Source organism: Quercus suber, unplaced genomic scaffold, assembly GCF_002906115.3.
Source record: "Quercus suber isolate HL8 unplaced genomic scaffold, Cork oak 2.0 scaffold_147, whole genome shotgun sequence".
NCBI lineage: Eukaryota > Viridiplantae > Streptophyta > Magnoliopsida > Fagales > Fagaceae > Quercus > Quercus suber.
Genome location: NW_027069608.1, coordinates 430,512 through 450,672, shown reverse-complemented (window position 1 = coordinate 450,672; position 20,161 = coordinate 430,512). Strand labels below are relative to the sequence as shown.

Genomic DNA, 20,161 nt, shown 5'->3' with positions numbered 1-20,161 from the left:
AAGCTTTATGATTTTATCATTAGGCCTTGACAAAAGTTTTTATTTATTTTTTCATTTTTATGTTCCATTTAGTTGATCTATAAAATCTCAAAAATTCTAGTGAGTCCTCTCGAAAAAGGATATAGATTAAAATGCTATCTAAATTACTATATTATTTTTGGACAGAGTCTTAGTTGGAGAAGTTATGAGAAGGGTAGAAGCAAGTCTAAAAATGATATAAATCTCTCCAACAAGGAAAGCTAAACAAGAGGTCGCCACAACAAGTATACATTAGAAAACTTCAAATTAAGATATAGCATAACAGGTCCACCACGCACCACCAAGCACCAACAGCAACAGCAAACAGCAAACGGCACACAGCAAACGACATAACGCTAATATAAATACTTACCTACCTTCCGGCCTTTCTTCCACTCATCTCTCTCTTTATTTCTTTCAAAACGCACAGACAGAGAGACAGACAAACAGAGAGACTTTCTTTGTTGATAGCTCAAAATTCTCAAAATTTTCTGTACAAACATGCTTTGATATTAAATTACCGTATCCCTGAAACAAATTTATTTTTATTTTAACGTAAGCATCCCAAGCGTAGCTTAGCAAAATGGAGCCACCCTTGTCCTTTGTTTCAAAAGCGAGGACCGCCTTTCATTCTGCTGCTGCGAAAGCGGAGCGTGTTTTCTCTGATTTAAAACCCGATCGAGGTACCGCTCATTTTTTTTCTTCTTTTAATATCATTCACAAGTTTTCATTTCTATTTTTACTATTTATTAATGTTTATTGTGCGTTGAATTAATTCGAGAAGATTCTGATAAACAATTACCGAAGAATTCGACAAGCCAATCGGACGATGAATCTCCAAGCAACGAGCGCGAAACCAAGGTAAATCTTTTTTTTTATTAGTTTGAATTGGCAATCTGAGCAGATTTCGAATTGGATTTGATTTGGTTTTGTTTCGGTCTGAATTGGAAATGTAGGATCAAAATGTTCAAAAACTTGATGCGTTTTGCGGTTTTTGACTGAATGTGGATGCATTTATGACGATTTTTTTTTTGGTTCCCAAGAAACGCTAGGAAAATAAGAAAAGAAGCGGAATAACTTTTTGCCAAATGAATTAGCTTTCTTGAAATTAAGCTACCTTGTTGATATGTGTCTCACCTTTCAACAAATAAGCTACAGGAAACTACGGGATTTGTGTGCAATTTTTTTTTTTTGGGTAGAATTAAAAGAAAATGGAGTGCTGATCTCGATTAAGCTTAAATAATTGTTGTTTTGCAATTAGTTGGTGCGTGTGTGTTTAACATACAATCAATGCGTGAAAGAAATTTTAACAATCAATCACGGCCTGAAAAAAATCATTTGGTCTTACTTAGGATGCTTAAATGTTCTTAATTTATCTGATCATTCACAATCTGCTTAATTTATTGATGTTTGTGTGTGTGTAATTTTGGCATCCATTTAGTGTGCGAAAGAAATTTTTACAATCAATCATAGTATGAAAAAAAAAAAAAAAATTTGAACTTTCATAGGATGCTTAAATTTCTTTAATTTATTGGGTCATTGAAAACTTGCTATTATTGTTTTGATGGGATAATAATAATGTATAGGTTTCCAATGAATTGAAGAACTTGAGGTGGAGACCTTCACCGATAGGGACGAAGCAGGATTGGCAGGATAGATTGAGGAGCATTAAATTTGGGAGGAAAGGCTTTGAAGATACTGAAAAAGTTGCAAACCCAGCCATGTCTGTTCCGTTTTATGATGAAAATCTGTACCTGCTGAACATGAAAAACGATCTTGAAGCTAAGGTAGCTTTCTATATGCTTAATTCTTTGTGAATGTGTACTGTTTTACGCATAAAGTTGAACCAGCTTCATATGGTTCCTGTCTGTAGGGTTACTCTATTTTGCTACATATAAAATATGTAAGAAAGTTTGCCAAAGTGGTGTTACAACTTACTTATTGTTAGAATGAAATAAAGAATTGGCATAATAAACTGGGACTAAATTGTGCGGGCAGAGCAAGATAACAGAATGGAAAAATGGGGAAAATTTATACAAGCCAATACTGTCATGACATATATATTTTCTAAAGCTCTTAATTTAACATCAAGAATATGTTTGGGTTCTATAAGCAGTTTTGACAATGAAGAATAGTCAGATTGATCAAGATGCATAACTAAATCTTTGGCATGTATGAAAAATAAAACTATTACCCTCATACCTGTCCTGCATGTGTATGGGTGGAGTGTTCGTAGACATGAATCACACTTGCCTGCATAAGGAAAAATGCAGATCCTTTGAAGGCTTTTGCCCCCTCCTTTTTCTAGTAAATTTAATATCTTTAGAATGATAAAAGTGAAGCCAGTAACAGTTTCTGTGGGCTTCAATATATGGTACTTTGATAGATGATGAAGAAATGCACAATCATAGTCTTTCTACATACTTAATAGCCTGAAAGGTTGGGATTGCTAAATTGTTATTGTTAATAAAGGTCCATGGCATTTTCATGTCTGTTTGCTTTTAAGGATGGAATTTATTTTCATACTGAGAAGTGGAATTTGATATTCTTTCTAGAGTGCAGAAGTGATACCCACGGTAGAAGGTTTTGTTGCTGTCAGCACAGAGAGTATTCCTCCATCGTCTGTCATTAAGCAACTGGCTGTAGCTGTTGAGTAAGTTTTTGTTGTTCAAATTTTTTGCCTTCATTTTTTTTGCTGTTAACTTTGGCTTTCCCTTTTGTGGAGGAAGAAAATACATTTTGCAATTCGAAACAACACCCACCACCCCCTCCCCCCCTCCCCCTGCTCTGTGGGCACATGCAGTGCATGCATTGCTGTAATCTTTAGTTACCACAATATGCTAGAAGTGACACTATAAAATTTCTAAAAGTTAAATCTTATATGTGGTCCAAGCGCTTGGAAAATAGTTCAACAGATGATTATGAGATTTCATTTCTTTGTTCCCGTTGTATTTAACTTGCTTCCCTACAACCTTTGCACATCTTGCCCAGGGCTGGAAAGAAGTTGAAGTCATTGAAAGACTGTCTGGCATCATCTGCAAGTTCTTCACCTGTCAGGGAGAGGGCTGGCCTCAGTCTCTCTGCAGTCAAGTCGTTAGTGCTTCGTGAAAAGGAGGAGAAGCTTACATTTGATCATGGTGATAATGAGAAAGTTCTGTCTTTGATTAATTCACTGTTTGATGCAGGTATGTGCACATTTATTGTGACCTGGTTGCAGAATCTTCCTGTTGGATGAACTTTTTTTCTTTTATTTTTTTGCATTTTCCTGTGATGATCTTTCACTTCTGTTGTAATATATGCAAGATATTTGCAGAGGGAAATTTTCTCAGAAGGAAGATCAGCTATGATTCAGAGGCAACCACAGTAACATCTTTGCCAAGAGATATTCACGGTGCTCCTGCTGAAAGCCTTGTTGTTAAGCTAGCTGAAGTCATTGGAAGCTTCAAAACCCTGCGGAAAATGGTGCTGTTTTGGAGCAGGGTTGTTGTGGAAGTAAGTCAGTTTCATAGAACTTGAATTTTCTGGTCTTTTCAAAATGGTTTCTATTTAAGAATAAATATTATACATGCTTTACAATTCATTGGGATCTGGTTTTTTGAGTCTTTTCTTCGAGGTATACGAAGTGCATGTGTGAAAAGATATGCTGTCAATGCAGTGAAATTTGTCATCTTAAATTAAAATTCGTCCATCATCTTTGGAAAGGAAAATAAAAACTGCACACGTTCTAGTGATATTTACAAAGTTAATGATCACTTTCAGTACATATTGGTGCAAGTTTCTCATGTTAAGTAATATTCTTATTCTGTTTTCACGTAGAGCCTAGTTTTTGGTATATTATCACTAGTTTTTGAGATAGCAATATAGCATCGCTTTGATACATTGGAATAGGATGCATTAATGCTTCTTTATCATTAATCTTCAGATAACATATGTTCTGAATTCTATTGCATATGTAGCTGAGAAGAGTTTGGTCTGAAGGGCAATATGTGGCTGGAATTCCTACGGATGAGATTCCGGATCTAAATTCCTGTCTATTGTATCAGCAGTTGCAAGTTATTAATTGCTGTGTTTCCCGGAAAAGGCGTCAGGTTATTGCCACCGAATCATTAGACTCCGTCATGAGGGAGGTTGCTACAGATGCTGCAGAATCAGCTTCTTCTAAAGACACGCTTCCTTCAAGCCCTATTTTGTATGCTAGAATAAGCACTGGAGAGCTTGTTCTTCGACTAGGTGCTGATTGTCCATGCAGTAATCTTACAATGTTGGAAACTGGTGAACCTGTGTACTCCCCAGTGACCCAGGTCTGGTTAATAATTTATGCTAAACAATAACTCCCGTTGTATACTCCTGTAACTGAGATCTTTATGTACTGATAAATGTAGGAAGCACCTTTGCTTACAGAAGATCTTATCAAAGAAACTGAGGAATTTGTGCTTCGAACAGGCAGGTTAGTATGCTAGGAATTTCATCTAACTCATTCAGTTGTATTCATGTTTTGAGCCTTTTGCTTTTTAATTATTTTTTAAATGGTCCTTATATGTACCCTTTAGATATGTAGCCTTTGTGAATGTAATCTGTTAAATACAAGTATCATCTCTGTGCCTTTCATATGCTTGACCTGCATTCACTCATTCCATGTCACCCCATTATCCCCTGAGCCGTGGCCTTGGAGCTATATTCTTTATGTTCAGTTGGCCTTAAATAGCTTGATTCATTCTTCATTTGAGGAAGCTATGCAAACATGTTTTTCTTCATCTCTGCTGGCAGTATTTGATTGTTGTTTTCAAATTCAACCTGTCACAGGATTAAGGCAGCTAATATTTTTTTAATTAGAAAAAGGCTTACTGTCTGCACACACGTAAATGTGTGTATAGGTTCCCAAGCTTTCTCCTTGTGATACAAACGTTTAAAAAATATTATTTTAACTGCAAAAGTGAAATACGTAAATGTGGCTGAAGAGAAGTCAATTTATGCATATTATTATCATTTATATCATAATATCATTTACATAAAAAAAAAAAAATACATTATTAATTCTCAGTGGCACTCCTACAAGATGCTGTATATTTAATAAAGGCTAGTCATATATGGACCTTTTGTTTTGGCAATGAGCTCTTGCTCAAAGGGCACCCCTTTCTTGTAAAAGCAAGATGGAGGGTGAGGTGGTGGGTTCAAGACCCACCAGGTGTGTGTGTGTAACTTACGAATAAAAAAGAAACGACCTTTTGTTTTGCTAATTATTTTCTCCTCATGACTACTTATATTAAAAATGCTCAGTATGATTTTATCTTATTTAAAGTACATTTATTCTTATTCTTTTTGGCATTCTTTGACAAATTTCCTTACCTTTTATCATCATTCATCAGTGTTGGTGCTGGGTGTTCTCAACTCCTCTCTGACATGCAGGCTTTCAAGGTTAAGTTCTATGATGTAGAAAGTCTCTTCAATTTTACCATCCACTGGATGCTCAAATTTAGTAAGAATGTTGTCTAATGTTTAATTTAACTAGATTATGTTAATTATCATGTGTCAGGCTGCAAATCCTGGTTGTATTTTGGAAGATTTCGTAAGATGGCACTCCCCTCCTGATTGGTTAGAAACTGAGCCAATTACAGAGGGTCAAGAGACTTTAGCTGGTGTTGACATATCGTCCACAAAAGGTCAACTAAGTAGTCGAATGCAAAAAGAAGGTGGAAATCATTCTCTGTCATCCATTGCTATATTATTTTTGCTGCATTGGGTTTTTTTTTTTTTTTTTGGCTTTGTTTCAGGAAATTAAATACATACGAGTAGATTAGTTTTTTTAAGCTTTGTTTCAGGAAAATAAATACATATGAGCAGGGTGTGGATACGTTTTGCTTCTTAAGAAAACATTTTACTGTATTTTCCTTGTCGTTGATTTAGTTTTAATGGCAACACTTGCTATGTGTGAGTGAAATTCCTAAAAATATGTTACGAGACTAATTTGATTATCATTGTGATGGATGATATGTATATTTATGTGTATACAATGGATAACGACGTCGGGTGTAGAGTGTGTGCTTTGTAGCCATCACCTGGTTGACCCTACCCCCTACATGTTTTGAGAACTATGTTATTCTCCCTTTGTGGGTTGTTCTCTAACTTATCAATTTGATGGGTATTGAGTGCAGACCATGTGGCATCAGAATGGATCTGCATGGGCTGTTATGGGTGTTGCCTTGTGCTATTAAAAGGATTTTTTTCAAAGCCTTGAATTACTTGAATGGCATCTTATCACTTCTGTTTGAGCAGACTAGTCTGCTAAGGAATCAAACCAGATGTGTGGGAGACTTTTCCTTCATTGGTGTACTTGTTTTATAAAGATTCTTTGACATGGGTAGCTTGTTGGTAGGTGATGAATGGGATGTGCTGCATTATAGTCAGATGAATTAAACTGTAGTCAGTCTGTAACCTGGTCTTCAGGGCTTAAGGTTTAAATATGCCTTTTTGGAGTGTGAGAACTGTAAATAGATTATTTATTTATTGGTGATGTGAGTATATAGTTTGTAGTTGCAATTTATGAGAGTTTATTAGCATCTGAAAGGCTTAGATAATTGTGGGGCATGCTATAGTTCTGGTTTTGTAACTTTTGCTTCTCTTGAATTTGTGTAGCATGTGCCCTGTAGAATGCACTAGGCAAATGGAAAACTAAGTTTGTTATTGTTCTTGTAATGAGTCTGTACCTTATAATTCATACTGGCATCTAGAATTTTTACAAGCTGCTGCTTTATTGGTATTTCGTTATTCTTAATAGGTAATTTATGGCGTGAGCTGTGGGAAACAGCTAAAGCAATACCAGCTGTCAAACAAACACCCATCTTTGAGGAGGATTTGGCTGTGTAAGTTGGAGGAACATCACTAATATTATTAGTCTAGATTTATTCCTCTATAAAGATAGCTATTTGACTAGAAAACATTGTACATTGGTTCTGTAGGGAAGGTATACTGAATGTTTTAGAGGACATGCCACCCTCTGAGCTTTTTGAGCAACTGTTTGTTTCTTTAGTAAGTTCTTTATTTGATAATGCAGGATTGTTTTTTCCAGTTTAACTTTTATTCATATTGTGTTTATATAATAGTTTTTCATATATTTATTTACTGGAAAATCATTCATCCAATCCATAAACTTCAAACTAGAGCTCTGTAGGAAAACTGAAAAGTCATCCTTAGATACCAGATGTATTAAATGTATAAGTTACAATTTCAGATATCAAGATTTTATATCATCATTCATGTCAAGAAATTAGGACTGTTTAAATTAATACTGATGTACCTGGCTAAATTTGGATATAGATATTTGTTTTTCCCTTTTTAAAAAAAGAAGAAGGAATAATTGGCAATTCACCTGTTATTGTCTGGTCGAGGACCATCCTTCCATAAAATATATATTTCATCTTGATTTTGTTTGAGCAGATCTATGATCCTGCAATTTGGTATAAGTATCTCTACATTATTAACAAGATTAGTGGTAGCAATTTATTCTTATGCACTTTGCAAATTCAACCTTCATTTATCACTTTTATGCTGTGCTAATCATGTCTTTTATTCTGAAATATTCAGCTTGGTTTGGGATTTGTAATGGCCGAAGCTATGCTGTCAACTAATAATAATTTGTCAAAGCTGTTCTATGAGTGTAAAGACTACATTGTTGCCACTTGTCAAGGCAGATTCTGGAGTGAGAAAGTTGATGAACTTTGCCAGGTAGGTTTTATAAGACTGCAAGACACTGATATATATGAAATAGTTTGGTTGGACCAGAAACTTTTATCAGCCATTATAAGTGTTTTTTGACTAGGTCTTGGATGTGTCACAGAAGTGAAAACCATTTGTGCTTTCCATGGTATTTTAGCGGACAGCTCTATAAATGGCAGTACAGAAATGCAAAAGTGGATTTTATGCAATAATTAGTGTTTTTTTTTAATAGGTAAGAAAAAGTATTATAAAAGGTCTGCATTATGCAAAAAAAAAAAAAAAAAAAAAAAAACATAAGCAGCCAAAGGTTACAAAAAAAGAAAAATAAAACAACTATATACAAGAGGGGAGCGAATCTACAAACAACTATATACAAGAATGATTATTGTGAAATATAACTTTGCCAACAAGTAATAGAAAGGTCATAGACTTACATTTAATGTTGTGATAAACAAAATATTCTCATTACATGCAAGCATACATGTTACTGAGAACGTGTGTGTACAAACACAATTGCTCCATCATTTTCTCCTATACTCCTCAAAACTCAAAATATAGTATTGCATTTGAAAATTTTAATTACAACTTCATTTATTAGTTAGAGTTTTACTCCATTTATGCATTAGCCATATCCCATAAAGCATAGTGTGTAGATGACTTGTGTATGAATGTAAAATTTTGTATGTTGGTGTGGTTTCTGTGACGCATTTATAAAATTCATATGAACCTTATGAAAACAAAGGAATGATAGTGAGGAAGTTGCTTGAAGCTGATCTGCTGAAATCCTACTCTAGGTATATGAAACAGTGGAGACGATGTTACTCAATCCAGAAGAGTGAAAAGGACCAACCTGATGATTTGGATCTGGCCCTTTATGTCGGCGGGCTCAGCTTCGGATGAGGCAGCAAGAAGAAGAGAAAAGGGGATGGCGTTGGTCCTCGGAGCCAGTAAAGAAAGGTTGTTTGGCCTGTGTGGAAAAAACTGAGTAGCTTCACAGCTAGAGAGCCAAAGCAGCTGGGGTGTCCTCGAATGTTTCTTGTGTTTGAGCTGTGATTGTAAGGGAAGCAACGGAGCATGGAATTGGATGCACAACATTGTAAAACTCCGAGTTGCAAAGCAGCAATGTAGCAGAAGATTCTCCCTTTCAGACAACTCTCCTCTTCGAATGTTATCCAGCCAATTGAGCTCAGATAATGTTTTAATTGGTTAGAAGGGAATACTTATCTTCACGTGTCTGTTTTTCTTTCTTTTTCCTTTTTTGTTTTTTTAGGCTAGGACAATTACTTGCTCTCAGAGAAAGTTGAAGTAAGTGACAAACTGAAAATTTCTATTTTTTACTTGCCCTCAAAATTGTACATTCTTTCACAAGTCATCTAACGTTAATTATGGTGCATACACTAAATTATACACTGTCATATACACTACGCTAAATTATATACTGTCATATACACTCTTGCTGTATTTTTGTCATAGATGGCAAGACATGCAAATCCATCAAAACGTTATTCCTGGCATCCTAGAAGAAAAGACACCGCAACCCTTCTAACCATCAGGGAAGCCTTTATACACAGCATGGGGACAACAGACAAGGATACAAAACAATTATGCTAACTAGCCTCATCACACGCTTCGCGCGTGCACTGAGGCTTTTTTCTTTTTTGAAAAAAAAAAAAAAACTGTGTTTTTATTCTATACATATAATTCTTATTTTGAAAATCTAATTTATAAGTGGATAAAACAATTTAAAAATCAACAGAAGAGTGACCTTATTTTTTAAGCAATATTTTAATGAAAAGTTAGAGTTGTATTTTTACTGGATTGTCTTTTAGTTTTGTCTCTTCGAGTGTAGGACAATTTTTTAACAAAAAATTGAGGAATTCAAATAAGAAAAGTCCATTAAATAATAGTATAGATAATAGTATAGGTAATGGTGGAGTAAACGAAGGTGGCTGCCCTTTTAAAGGAAATTACTGGTACACAAGAAGTAACAGGGAAACCATCTTGGAGGACATCAAAAGTTCACAAGGCCATATTTTAACTTTCAACACCAATTTATTGGCTAAAGTACACTTTTGACCCTTAACATTTAAGGGTTTTTTTTTTTTTTTTTTCCCCCCCCTTAATATTTGGATCTATTTTCAGAAGTGTCCATCTCTGCTAGCAGTCTAGCATTCCTCCTGCCAAGTGCCAAATACAATATCACAAATTGCCACATCACTCAACTTTTGGACGACGACGACGACCTTTTTTTTTTTTTTTTTTTTCCAAACAAACAAACGATGTTGTATGCTTGGAAATAAGTGAGAATAATCTCAAACTAATCCCAAAAAGGGTGTTGTATGCCAACCGATCTCAAAACTTACCATTGAAGTATTGCAATTTTCCCTTTTTCTAGATTGGAACTAGGGATCAAAGTGTTGTAATCTTTATTTCTTCCTAGATTGTATTCACAACCAAAACTATGTAATCTTCTTCTTTATGATGTAATCTTTAAAGTTATTCAGTAATCATGTATTTTATGAATGTTTTCTTATTTTTCATTTTTAACAAAATAAGTGGCAATTTCATTATAAAACCTTTGATCTAACGGGTAACACATGTCCGATTGAGTAATCACACCTATGAGGGCCCATATCTTAAGGAAATGAGCTTTTTTTTTTTTAATTTTTTTAGGAAAACAATTTGTATGCTCACAGACTCACAGTTATTAGTGAATGTGACAAAGTTATTTGTTTAGAAGGACAAATATATATATATGTAAAGAAATATATGTTATCATATGACATGACGGAACCTATAATCAGATTTGAAGTAGACACTATTATAGTATAATGTAAAAATTATAAAGCATGTGAGGTGTATTGATGTGACATACTATAATTTATGATTCTATTACTATTTACTAGTAAACATACAATACGCACAAAAATGTGGGTATTGTAAGATTTCTATTTTATGTAACACAAAATTTTAGGCCAATTACATAAAAATCACAATCATTTTACAAGAAATATAATAAATTCACTAAATGACATGAGTCGAGCCAAGTATCAATAGTTTAGGATTATTCATTTTATTTTATTTTAAATATAAGCTGAGCTCAAGTTTATCACTAAACTAGATTACATGTTCAAGTTCAATTTACTTTCTTTTCATATACGCTCAAGTTTGTTCACGAGTTACTTGATTAAAGTTATTCTATTCTCATATATATTAAAAATTATGACTACATATTTTACTTTTTCATAAATCTATGTTCATAATTAATAAATAGAAGACAATTTAAATTATATTATTTGAGTTAATAATATGGTTTTTCATTTATGAACTTATAAAAATCATAAATAATTAGTACACTAAAATGGAATTATTTGTATTATTAATAGGCCACAAATAGTAATTTTATGATATCCTATGAAATTATTTACAAACTTGATTATTAATTCTATACAAATGAAATTTTTACACAAACTGACAAACACACATGCTTAAATCAAGTCTCATACTCAAAACTTATTTATGAATGCATTATTATATTTAAGTTTGACTTGTTAATAATCGAGTCATAACTAAAATTTGAATTTAGCTCATTTATCAAATAAACGAATATGAACAACTTAGTTAATTTATAACCGTCCATTGCTATAATATCAAACTTTTCCACTCTTTCAGCCATCAAAGAAAAAAAAAATCCACTATTTCTCTTAGCAGAAAAAAAAAAAAACTCAATATTTGGCATAGGAAAAAATAATTAAAAATGAAATCCTTAAATTCCTTTTATAATATAGTATATTAGTCACTTACAAAAATAGCAGTGGACGTTTAATATTATTTTAGACGTTTTTCTTTTGTTCTTATATTTATTATTTATTTATAATACTAATAACAAAATTTTATGTTTTGGATTTTATCAGTTTACGTACTAAAATATTTTTAAATAAATTTAAAATTCTCTAAAATAAGTTAAATAATTTTAAATTGAAAAAACACAATAAGGTTAAAAGAGTAATTTACTAATTTTTTAAATGTAGATTTTCTCCCTACTTTTATTTTTCCAAAAAAAGAAGAAGCGGGAGTTGGCGTTGTTATTCAGGCTGGTTTGAGCAAGAAATTTCGGGTTCTTTTGGGAGTTGGCGTTGTCAATTCTCTATAATCCATTCATACTCTCTCTCTCTCTCTCTCTCTCTCTCTTCCTTTTTTTTGTTTGGTTGATGAGAAACTGAAGTTAAAAGAAGAAGAAAAAGAAAAAGAAAATCAGATTTTTGTTATTGATTTTGCTGTGTTTCGATTTTTTGAAATCGCAAAAATCACCTCCATGAAACTACGAAATTCGTAAATAGTCATAGTTATGCTTGAAAGTCTAAAAAAAGTGTATGCTTTCTCATTTTCAAAGCTTTCAGATTCAAACTTTTGACTCCTTCTCCGTTTCTTTCGTTTTCCTTTACTTTCTTGGCTGCCAAGCAGCACTCACAGCTACTATTCAATACCCCTGCTTAATTGTATTCAGATTATGTTTATGCTATATATCGATATTGTACAACTTGTTGACAATGAAAGCAGCGATCAACGTGACTATGATGTTAGGTGTTATAAGGCGAAGAGTCGCTTCCCGCGGCTCGTCTGCCTCGGTAAATGAATCTTTCCCTCATTTGTTTATTCAAAACTTGTTGTTTGTGGTTTTTATAGTTTGGAAATTTGAGGATTTGTTTCTTAAATTTGATTCATTTCTGATAATCAATGTGCTTTTGTTTCAGGTTTTTGGGCAGCCATTGCAGGCGAGCCAGCCTGTGGTGTCTACTTCTAGAGTTGCCTCCATTGCAGAGAAAGAGGTACTGATCTTTGTTTTCCTTTTTATTTGTTTATGGTTCTACTATGGTTCACTTTACAGAAAAAGAAAATTGGGTTTGCTTGCATATATGGAGAAAGTCAAATTTATGCTGAAATGTGCTTGGAATTTGTTGGTTTGGTTTGGCCAATGAGCACCTGTTTTAAATGTTACCTTTACCCCTATTATTAGCGTAACTTTAAAATGTATGATGTTTTGGTGTGAACAATTTTTGATTAATGGGTGATTTGATTTCATCATACATTGTTCACCATGGTTGATTTGTTAGGTTTTTGGGCTATTCTATTTTTTTTTTCCTCCCTTGTGCAGTTTAGTATTAAATAGTTTTGGGTTTACTTTTCAATTTTGAGAAGATTTATAAGATGTTCTATCTTTTTATCATGAGAGCAGGTTTTACTTCAACCGAGAGGCTTAGATTCAAACTTTTGACTCCTTCTCCGTTTCTTTCGTTTTCCTTTACTTTCTTGGCTGCCAAGCAGCACTCACAGCTACTATTCAATACCCCTGCTTAATTGTATTCAGATTATGTTTATGCTATATATCGATATTGTACAACTTGTTGACAATGAAAGCAGCGATCAACGTGACTATGATGTTAGGTGTTATAAGGCGAAGAGTCGCTTCCCACGGCTCGTCTGCCTCGGTAAATGAATCTTTCCCTCATTTGTTTATTCAAAACTTGTTGTTTGTGGTTTTTATAGTTTGGAAATTTGAGGATTTGTTTCTTAAATTTGATTCATTTCTGATAATCAATGTGCTTTTGTTTCAGGTTTTTGGGCAGCCATTGCAGGCGAGCCAGCCTGTGGTGTCTACTTCTAGAGTTGCCTCCATTGCAGAGAAAGAGGTACTGATCTTTGTTTTCCTTTTTATTTGTTTATGGTTCTACTATGGTTCACTTTACAGAAAAAGAAAATTGGGTTTGCTTGCATATATGGAGAAAGTCAAATTTATGCTGAAATGTGCTTGGAATTTGTTGGTTTGGTTTGGCCAATGAGCACCTGTTTTAAATGTTACCTTTACCCCTATTATTAGCGTAACTTTAAAATGTATGATGTTTTGGTGTGAACAATTTTTGATTAATGGGTGATTTGATTTCATCATACATTGTTCACCATGGTTGATTTGTTAGGTTTTTGGGCTATTCTATTTTTTTTTTCCTCCCTTGTGCAGTTTAGTATTAAATAGTTTTGGGTTTACTTTTCAATTTTGAGAAGATTTATAAGATGTTCTATCTTTTTATCATGAGAGCAGGTTTTACTTCAACCGAGAGGCTCTGGGCAGGTGCGGAATTTTGGTCACCTTGTTGTACCTGGTAATCTTAAGTGCTGTTTTCTCTATCTCTCTTGGTGACTAGCTCATACATTTAAGTGTGCCTTCATTTTCTCTGTGATTAATGTTTTTTAATATTTTCTTGTTACAGGTTGCTCAGTTAGTTTAAGGCCAAAGAGGTTAGTGACTCCATTTAAATGAATATTTTTTATGTAGTGTTTCGAGGACTACTAAAGTGAATGGCAATGATTGGGATTGGGGGAGCGAGCATGTTCCCTTGTCACACTACAGTAGCGTGGACTAGGTCTTGCTAGTAACCTGACTCACAGTTTATATATACAAAAATCTAAGTGTTTATTGTACACACACACGAGCCCATATTAATATATTATGTAGTTATTAAGAATTCATATGTCTAAAATTTATAACTGATGCATCAAGCTAAATAGGCAGTATCCATGATAAACGTACTTTAGAAACCTGTCTGAGTTTGAAATTTCCAGTACACTCTTTTTGTACCTGATTTGAGATCCAATGAGGATTGGTTTCCTGATTATCATCTCATATTAATCCAACTCAATTGTACATTTTTACAGCAATTAAGCAGGTTATCCATTCTACATATTTATAGTGTTCAATTCTCATAATTGGGAGGTGGTAATATCATGTGAGTTGGTATTTTTGTAGCTATTATTATAAATTTTTGATGGGATAATAATAATGTATAGGTTTCCAATGAATCGAAGAACTTGAGGTGGACACCTTCACTGACAGGGACAAAGCAGGATTGGCAGGATAGATTCAGGAGCATTAAATTTGGGAGGAATGGCATTGAAGATACTGAAAAAGTTGAAAACTCAGCCTTGTCTGTTCCGTTTTATGATGAAAATCTGTACCTGCTGAACATGAAAAATGATCTCGAAGCTAAGGTAGCTTTCTACATGCTTAATTCTTTGTCTATGTGTACTGTTTTACGCATGAAGTTGAACCAGCTTCATATGGTTCCTGTCTGTAGGGTTACTCTATTTTGCTACATATAAAATATGTAAGAAATTATGCCAAAATGGTGTTACAACTTACTTTTTGTTAGAATGAATTAAAGAATTGGCATAATAAACTGGAACTAACTTTGTGTTGGTAGAGCAAGATAACAGAATGGAAACATGGGGAAAATTTATACAAGCCAATATTGTCATGACATATATATTTTATAAAGCTCTTAATTTAACATCAAGAATACGTTTGAGTTCTATAAGCAGTTTTGACAATGAAGAATAGCCAGATTGATCAAGACGCATAACTAAATCTTTGGCATGTATGAAAAATAAAACTATTATCCTCATACCTGTCCTGCACGTATATGGGTGGAGTGTTCATAGACAGAGGTCACACTTATTAGGGAAAAAATTTGAAGCTCTTGGAGCAGTCTTTAATCCTTGCCTGCATAAGGAGAAACGCAGATCCTTTGAAGGCTTTTGCCCCCTCCTTTTTCTAGTGAATTTAATATCTTTTGAATGATAAAAGTGAAGCCAGTAACAGTTTCTGTGGGCTTCAAGTTCAATATATGGTACTTTGATAGATAATGAAGAAATACACAATCATAGTCTTTCTACATAACAGCCATTCCTTAAAAACCAGTAGTTGATTGATGTACTTGGCTAAATTTGGATATAGATATTTGTTTTGCCCTTTTAATAATAAAAAAAAAAGGAATAATTGGCAATTCACCTGTTGTTGTCTGGTCGAGATCCATCCTTCCATAAAATATATATTTCATCTTGATTTTGTTTGAGCAGATCTATGATCCTGCAATTTGGTTTTACCATCTCTACATTATTAACAAGATTAGTGGTAGCAATTTAGTCTTACACACTGTTTGTAAATTCAGCCTTCATTTATCACTTTTATGCTGTGCTAATCATTTCTTTTATTCTGAAATATTCAGCTTGGTTTAGGATTTGTAATTGCCGAAGCTATGCTGTCCACTAATAATAATTTGCCAAAACTATTCTATGAGTGTAAAGACTACGTTGTTGCCACTTGTCAAGGCAGATTCTGGAGCGAGAAAGTTGATGACCTTTGCCAGGTAGGTTTTATAAGACTGAAAGTCACTGATATATATGAAATAGTTTGGTTGGACCAGAAACTTTTGTTAGCCATTATAAGTGTCAGTTGACAGCAGAATGATGAATTGGTCATATAGGTCTTGGATGTGTCACAGAAGTGAAATCCATTTGTGCTTTCCATGGTATTTTAACGGACAGCTCTATAAATGGAAGTACAGAAATGCAAAAGTGGAATTTACGCAATAATTAGTTTTTTTATTTTTGGATAGGTAAGAAAAGTATTATAAAAGAAGGTCTGCATTATGCAAAAAAAGAAAAAAATAAAAAAAAAAGACAGAAAAGAAAAGAAAAGAAAAAGCAGCCAAAGGTTACAAAAAAAGAAAAAGAAAACAACTATATACAAGAGGGAAGCGAATCTACAAACAACTATATACAAGAGTGATTATTGTGAAATATAACTTTGCAAACAAGTAATAAAAAGGTCATAGACTTACATTTAATGTTGGGATAACAAAATATGGTCATTGCAAATACTGTGTTAAATAAAAAGTCTTCACCTTATTACCTCTATACACTTTCCATACATGCAAGCATACATGTATGTATCATGTATATTATTGAGATTGTGTGTGTATAAACACAATCTCCTCCATCATTTTCTCCTCTGTTATCCTCAAAACTCAAAATATAGTGTGTTATTGCATTTGACAAATTTAATTACAACTTCATTTATTAGTTAAGAGTTATATTCCAGATTAAGCAACATGCTTTGATATTGCAGGTAACTGTAAATTATTTTGAAAAACCTGCTACTTTAGATACCATTAGCAACATTTGAAAGAATTTCTTGTTTGATTACGCAGAAGGAATGAGAAAATGGAATGGCTCTTGGGAGTCCTTAAAAGTTAGTTCTACTTGTTAATTGAATTTTGTGAGATTGGGATGTCGTATAGGACCCCATGTATTTAAAAACGTGCCTGCTAGTAATATGAAAGTAAATTGGGAGAGTGGTAAATCATGAACAGATGTTTTGGAGCGATAGTATTATTACTACAATCAGAGTCATAATGATGATATCACATGGAAGAATGCCGGATTTTTTTAACCTCATGCTCTCTCCTTAGTTTCTGAGCTTACTTGACTGCTAGTTGTGCTGGTTATATCATCTTAATTGGAATTATCATCATTACCCTTCTGCTTTTCACTTTCTTTGTCAAAGCCTAAATCCTTCATGATGAATGTCGGCACGATGAAATTTGCTAGGAAGTATGCAGAGAGAAGTACCGCACTGTGACAGATAAGTGAACGAGAGTGAACAATTGTAATTGAAATGCACTAATATGAATCTTGGTGGAACACTAAACCACATATCAAACACATTTTATGGGTTGAATTACTGGGTGTTTAACGTTGGAATATTTTGCTTATGAAGTGAGGGCATTGGAGAGTGAAAAGGGCCAACCTGACTGGGAGCAGGACTGATATATCTCCTCCGGGCTTGACTTCGGACGAGGCAGCAAGAAGAAGAGAACTGGGGATGGCGTTGGTCCTTGGAGCCAGTAGAGAAAGGTTGTTTGGCCTGTGTGGAAAAAACTGTGTAGCTTCACAGCTAGAGAGCCACAGCAGCTGAGAAGTCCTCGGATGTTTGTTGTGTTTGAGCTGTGATTGTAAGGGAAGCAATGGAGCATGGAATTGAATGCACAACATTGTAAAACTCCGAGTTGCAAAGCAGCAGTGTAGCAGAAGATTATCCCTTTCAGACAACTCTCCTCTTCAAATGTTATCCAGCCAATTGAGCTCTGATAGTATTAAGTGGATAGAAGGGAAGACTTATCTTCACGCGTCTTTTATTTTTTTATTTTTTTCGGCCAGGACAATTACGTGGTCTCAGAAAGTTGAAGCAACAAACTGTAAATTTTTACTTTTTTACGTGCCCTCAAAATTTTATATTCTCGCTCAATGTCATCTTCATAGCAAGATATGGCTTAATGAATTCGTATTATATTCGAATTGACACGACTGATCTGTTTATTAAAAGTGTCGTACTATCGTTTTTGTGTCTAATTCACAAAACTTACCTGTTTAACTAAATGTCATTTTACTAATATTCCATTCAAAACCTTAGATATATAAATTTATTAGCTATTATTGTTTATTTTGTTTGATATATTGTGATTGATTATTTGTGATAATGAGATATACTTTGAATTTGAATGAATATTTGGGATAGTTCTGAATTCTATATTAAAAAAAAATTTATTTGTTTAGTTTTTCATAGTTTATATCAATTGAGTTAATCCTAAAATATGATGAAATAGGTCTAAACAATTGACTCATTTAATAAACAGGTTGTATTAAAGTTGAGAAATCGTAACCCGTTTAATAAACATGTCGGGCTAGTGTTGACACATATATAGTTGAATGCTTATGAATTGATGTGAAATAGATGTGACACATGAATATGAATAATCAACCCTCTAGCTATATGTCCCATATGCAAAATGTATAGTTACCACTAATATAATATTAAGAGCATTCTCATCAAGAATGTTAAATGTTATAAATGCTATTTTTTAACATCATATTTGTAAAAAGCACACTCCATCAAGAATGCTAAATGTTATTAATTTTGACATCTTGCTACAGTGCACTCTCAAAAATGAAAGCGCACTATCGTAAGATGGTATAATTTTTTAATATATTCTCTTTCCTTTCATCTCTCATTCTCCCTACTCTTTCTCTCTCTCTCTCTCTCATCAAACTTTTTTTTTTCTCCTCCAAATCAGCACCGATGTGGAGATCGGCATGCAGATCCTGCTCTCGGATCGACTCTGTTCGAAGATTTTTCCTTTGTGTGTTGCCGTGCGTTGATTGTCGTTGGGTGTTTTGCCATGTGTTGATTGTCACTGTGGGTTTGGGCTTGGGTTCAATGTTGGTTTTCCTTTGTGTTGTTTTTGTTTGATTGTCTTTTAGTGTTGCCGTGCATATATCTGATGTTTTCGTTTGGTGTTTTTGTTTTTCTAATTGGTGGATGCTGTTGTGGTTTTGGGCTTGTGATTTTAGTGGTTGTGGTTGTGGGTGTGGTTGGTGGTGGCTGGTTGCAGTGGGTGTGGGTGTGAGTTTGTTGGATAGACAGGTGAGCATGGGTGGCTGGTGCCTTTTTTTTTTTTTTTTTTTTCTCTCTCTCTTTGGTGGTGGTGGATATGGGTTTGCTGGGTTGAGAGTGACAGAGAGGAAGTGAGAGAAAGAAATATATATTGAAGAATAAAGAAATAAAAAAAAAAAAGAATATTTAAATGAAGTGGTAAAAAATATCTACCTATGATGTTAGGTGTATTGTAAAATAAGTTGTTAAAATTTATAAAGTGACATTTTGAGATGTTAAATGCTAAAATTTTTACAATCTTTGATGAGAATGCTCTAATAAATTTACGGAGATGCTTTTGTCATAAATGAAAAGACAGGCAAATCTATCGAGATTCAGATCCTCTAGATTTCTTAGGGTACTCTATCAGTAGATTTTCTTAAATCCTAACAACTTTTTAATGATTTAATAATCAAGATTCTGCCATGTCAACATTTTACTAACAATATTTTTAAAATAATAAAATAATATTGCAAACAAAATAATTAATATTATTGTTAGTGAAATACTAATATGACAGAATCTAGACCATTAAATTATTAAAGAATAATTGAGATTTAAGAAAATCTATTTAGTAGAGAGTATCCTAAAAAATCTAATGGATCTGAATCCAATCTATGAGGACGTTGTTCCTGGCCACCATGAGAAAAAGACACCGCAACCCTTTTAACCATCAGGGAAGCCTTTTACACAGCATGGGGACAACAGACAAGGAGACAACAATTATGCTAACAAATAATGGTGGAGTCAAAGAAGGTGGCTACCCATCTAAAAGGAAATAACTGGTCCACGATAAGTTTAACAATGAAACCATCTTGGAGGACATCAAAAGTTCAGAAGGCCATGTTTCAACTTTCAACACCAATTTATTAGTCCCCCTACAATTAATAATCAAGACAGTTCAACTGCTCTCTTAAAATAAGCAAATAGGGACTATATAATATGTGTGTTACCTAGCCCTAACTCTTGATCTTGCTTTTGACCGGTACCACAAAATATATATTAATACTTCTCATGAAATTTTATTCCGGTAATATTTTTCTTTTTTGGGATCAATTAAAAATCAACTGTGCCAGGGTGAACTGATTCTATTTCTCCCTGAAA

At 33.7% G+C, this 20,161-nt stretch overlaps 1 protein-coding gene and 2 long non-coding RNA genes across 5 annotated transcripts; 2 read left to right on the top strand and 1 right to left on the bottom strand.

Moving 5' to 3' along the window:
* The first annotated feature begins 272 nt into the window (after positions 1–272).
* On the top strand, positions 273–8,570 carry LOC111987371 (uncharacterized). 3 transcript variants are annotated; one of them, XM_065777048.1, is made up of 14 exons: positions 273–701; positions 803–879; positions 1,623–1,805; positions 2,574–2,671; positions 3,010–3,203; positions 3,332–3,510; positions 3,975–4,319; positions 4,401–4,465; positions 5,385–5,433; positions 5,552–5,708; positions 6,794–6,878; positions 6,975–7,044; positions 7,600–7,740; positions 8,526–8,570. In XM_065777048.1, the coding sequence occupies exons 1-14, from the start codon at positions 602–604 to the stop codon at positions 8,568–8,570; spliced, it is 1,788 nt and encodes a 595-aa protein (XP_065633120.1). In that variant the 5' UTR covers positions 273–601. The 3 variants fall into 3 exon arrangements, with proteins under 3 accessions (XP_065633120.1, XP_023874849.1, XP_065633119.1); XM_065777047.1 differs by having other exon boundaries at positions 274–701; positions 1,605–1,805; XM_024019081.2 differs by lacking the exons at positions 6,975–7,044; positions 8,526–8,570 and having other exon boundaries at positions 1,605–1,805; positions 7,600–7,732.
* Positions 8,571–13,345: 4,775 nt separating this feature from the next.
* On the top strand, positions 13,346–16,591 carry LOC136069012 (uncharacterized). The gene is made up of 5 exons (XR_010630298.1): positions 13,346–13,421; positions 13,829–13,889; positions 13,998–14,025; positions 14,575–14,775; positions 15,792–16,591. It is a non-coding gene; the product is annotated as an uncharacterized LOC136069012 (long non-coding RNA).
* A 310-nt stretch (positions 16,592–16,901) lies between these two features.
* LOC111987369 (uncharacterized) lies at positions 16,902–17,841 on the bottom strand. The gene is made up of 2 exons (XR_002880285.2): positions 17,375–17,841; positions 16,902–17,200 (listed from the first exon to the last, which is right to left on the bottom strand). It is a non-coding gene; the product is annotated as an uncharacterized LOC111987369 (long non-coding RNA).
* Between the last annotated feature and the right edge of the window lie 2,320 nt (positions 17,842–20,161).

Bases quoted from the DNA above. Each gene is read 5' to 3' on its own strand.
- LOC111987371 (XM_065777047.1), top strand. From the start codon at position 602: ATGGAGCCACCCTTGTCCTTTGTTTCAAAAGCGAGGACCGCCTTTCAT. The intron at 4,466-5,384 runs GTTAGTATGCTA...ATCATTCATCAG, and splicing joins TTTGTGCTTCGAACAGGCAG to TGTTGGTGCTGGGTGTTCTC. The intron at 6,879-6,974 runs GTAAGTTGGAGG...TTGGTTCTGTAG, and splicing joins TTTGAGGAGGATTTGGCTGT to GGAAGGTATACTGAATGTTT.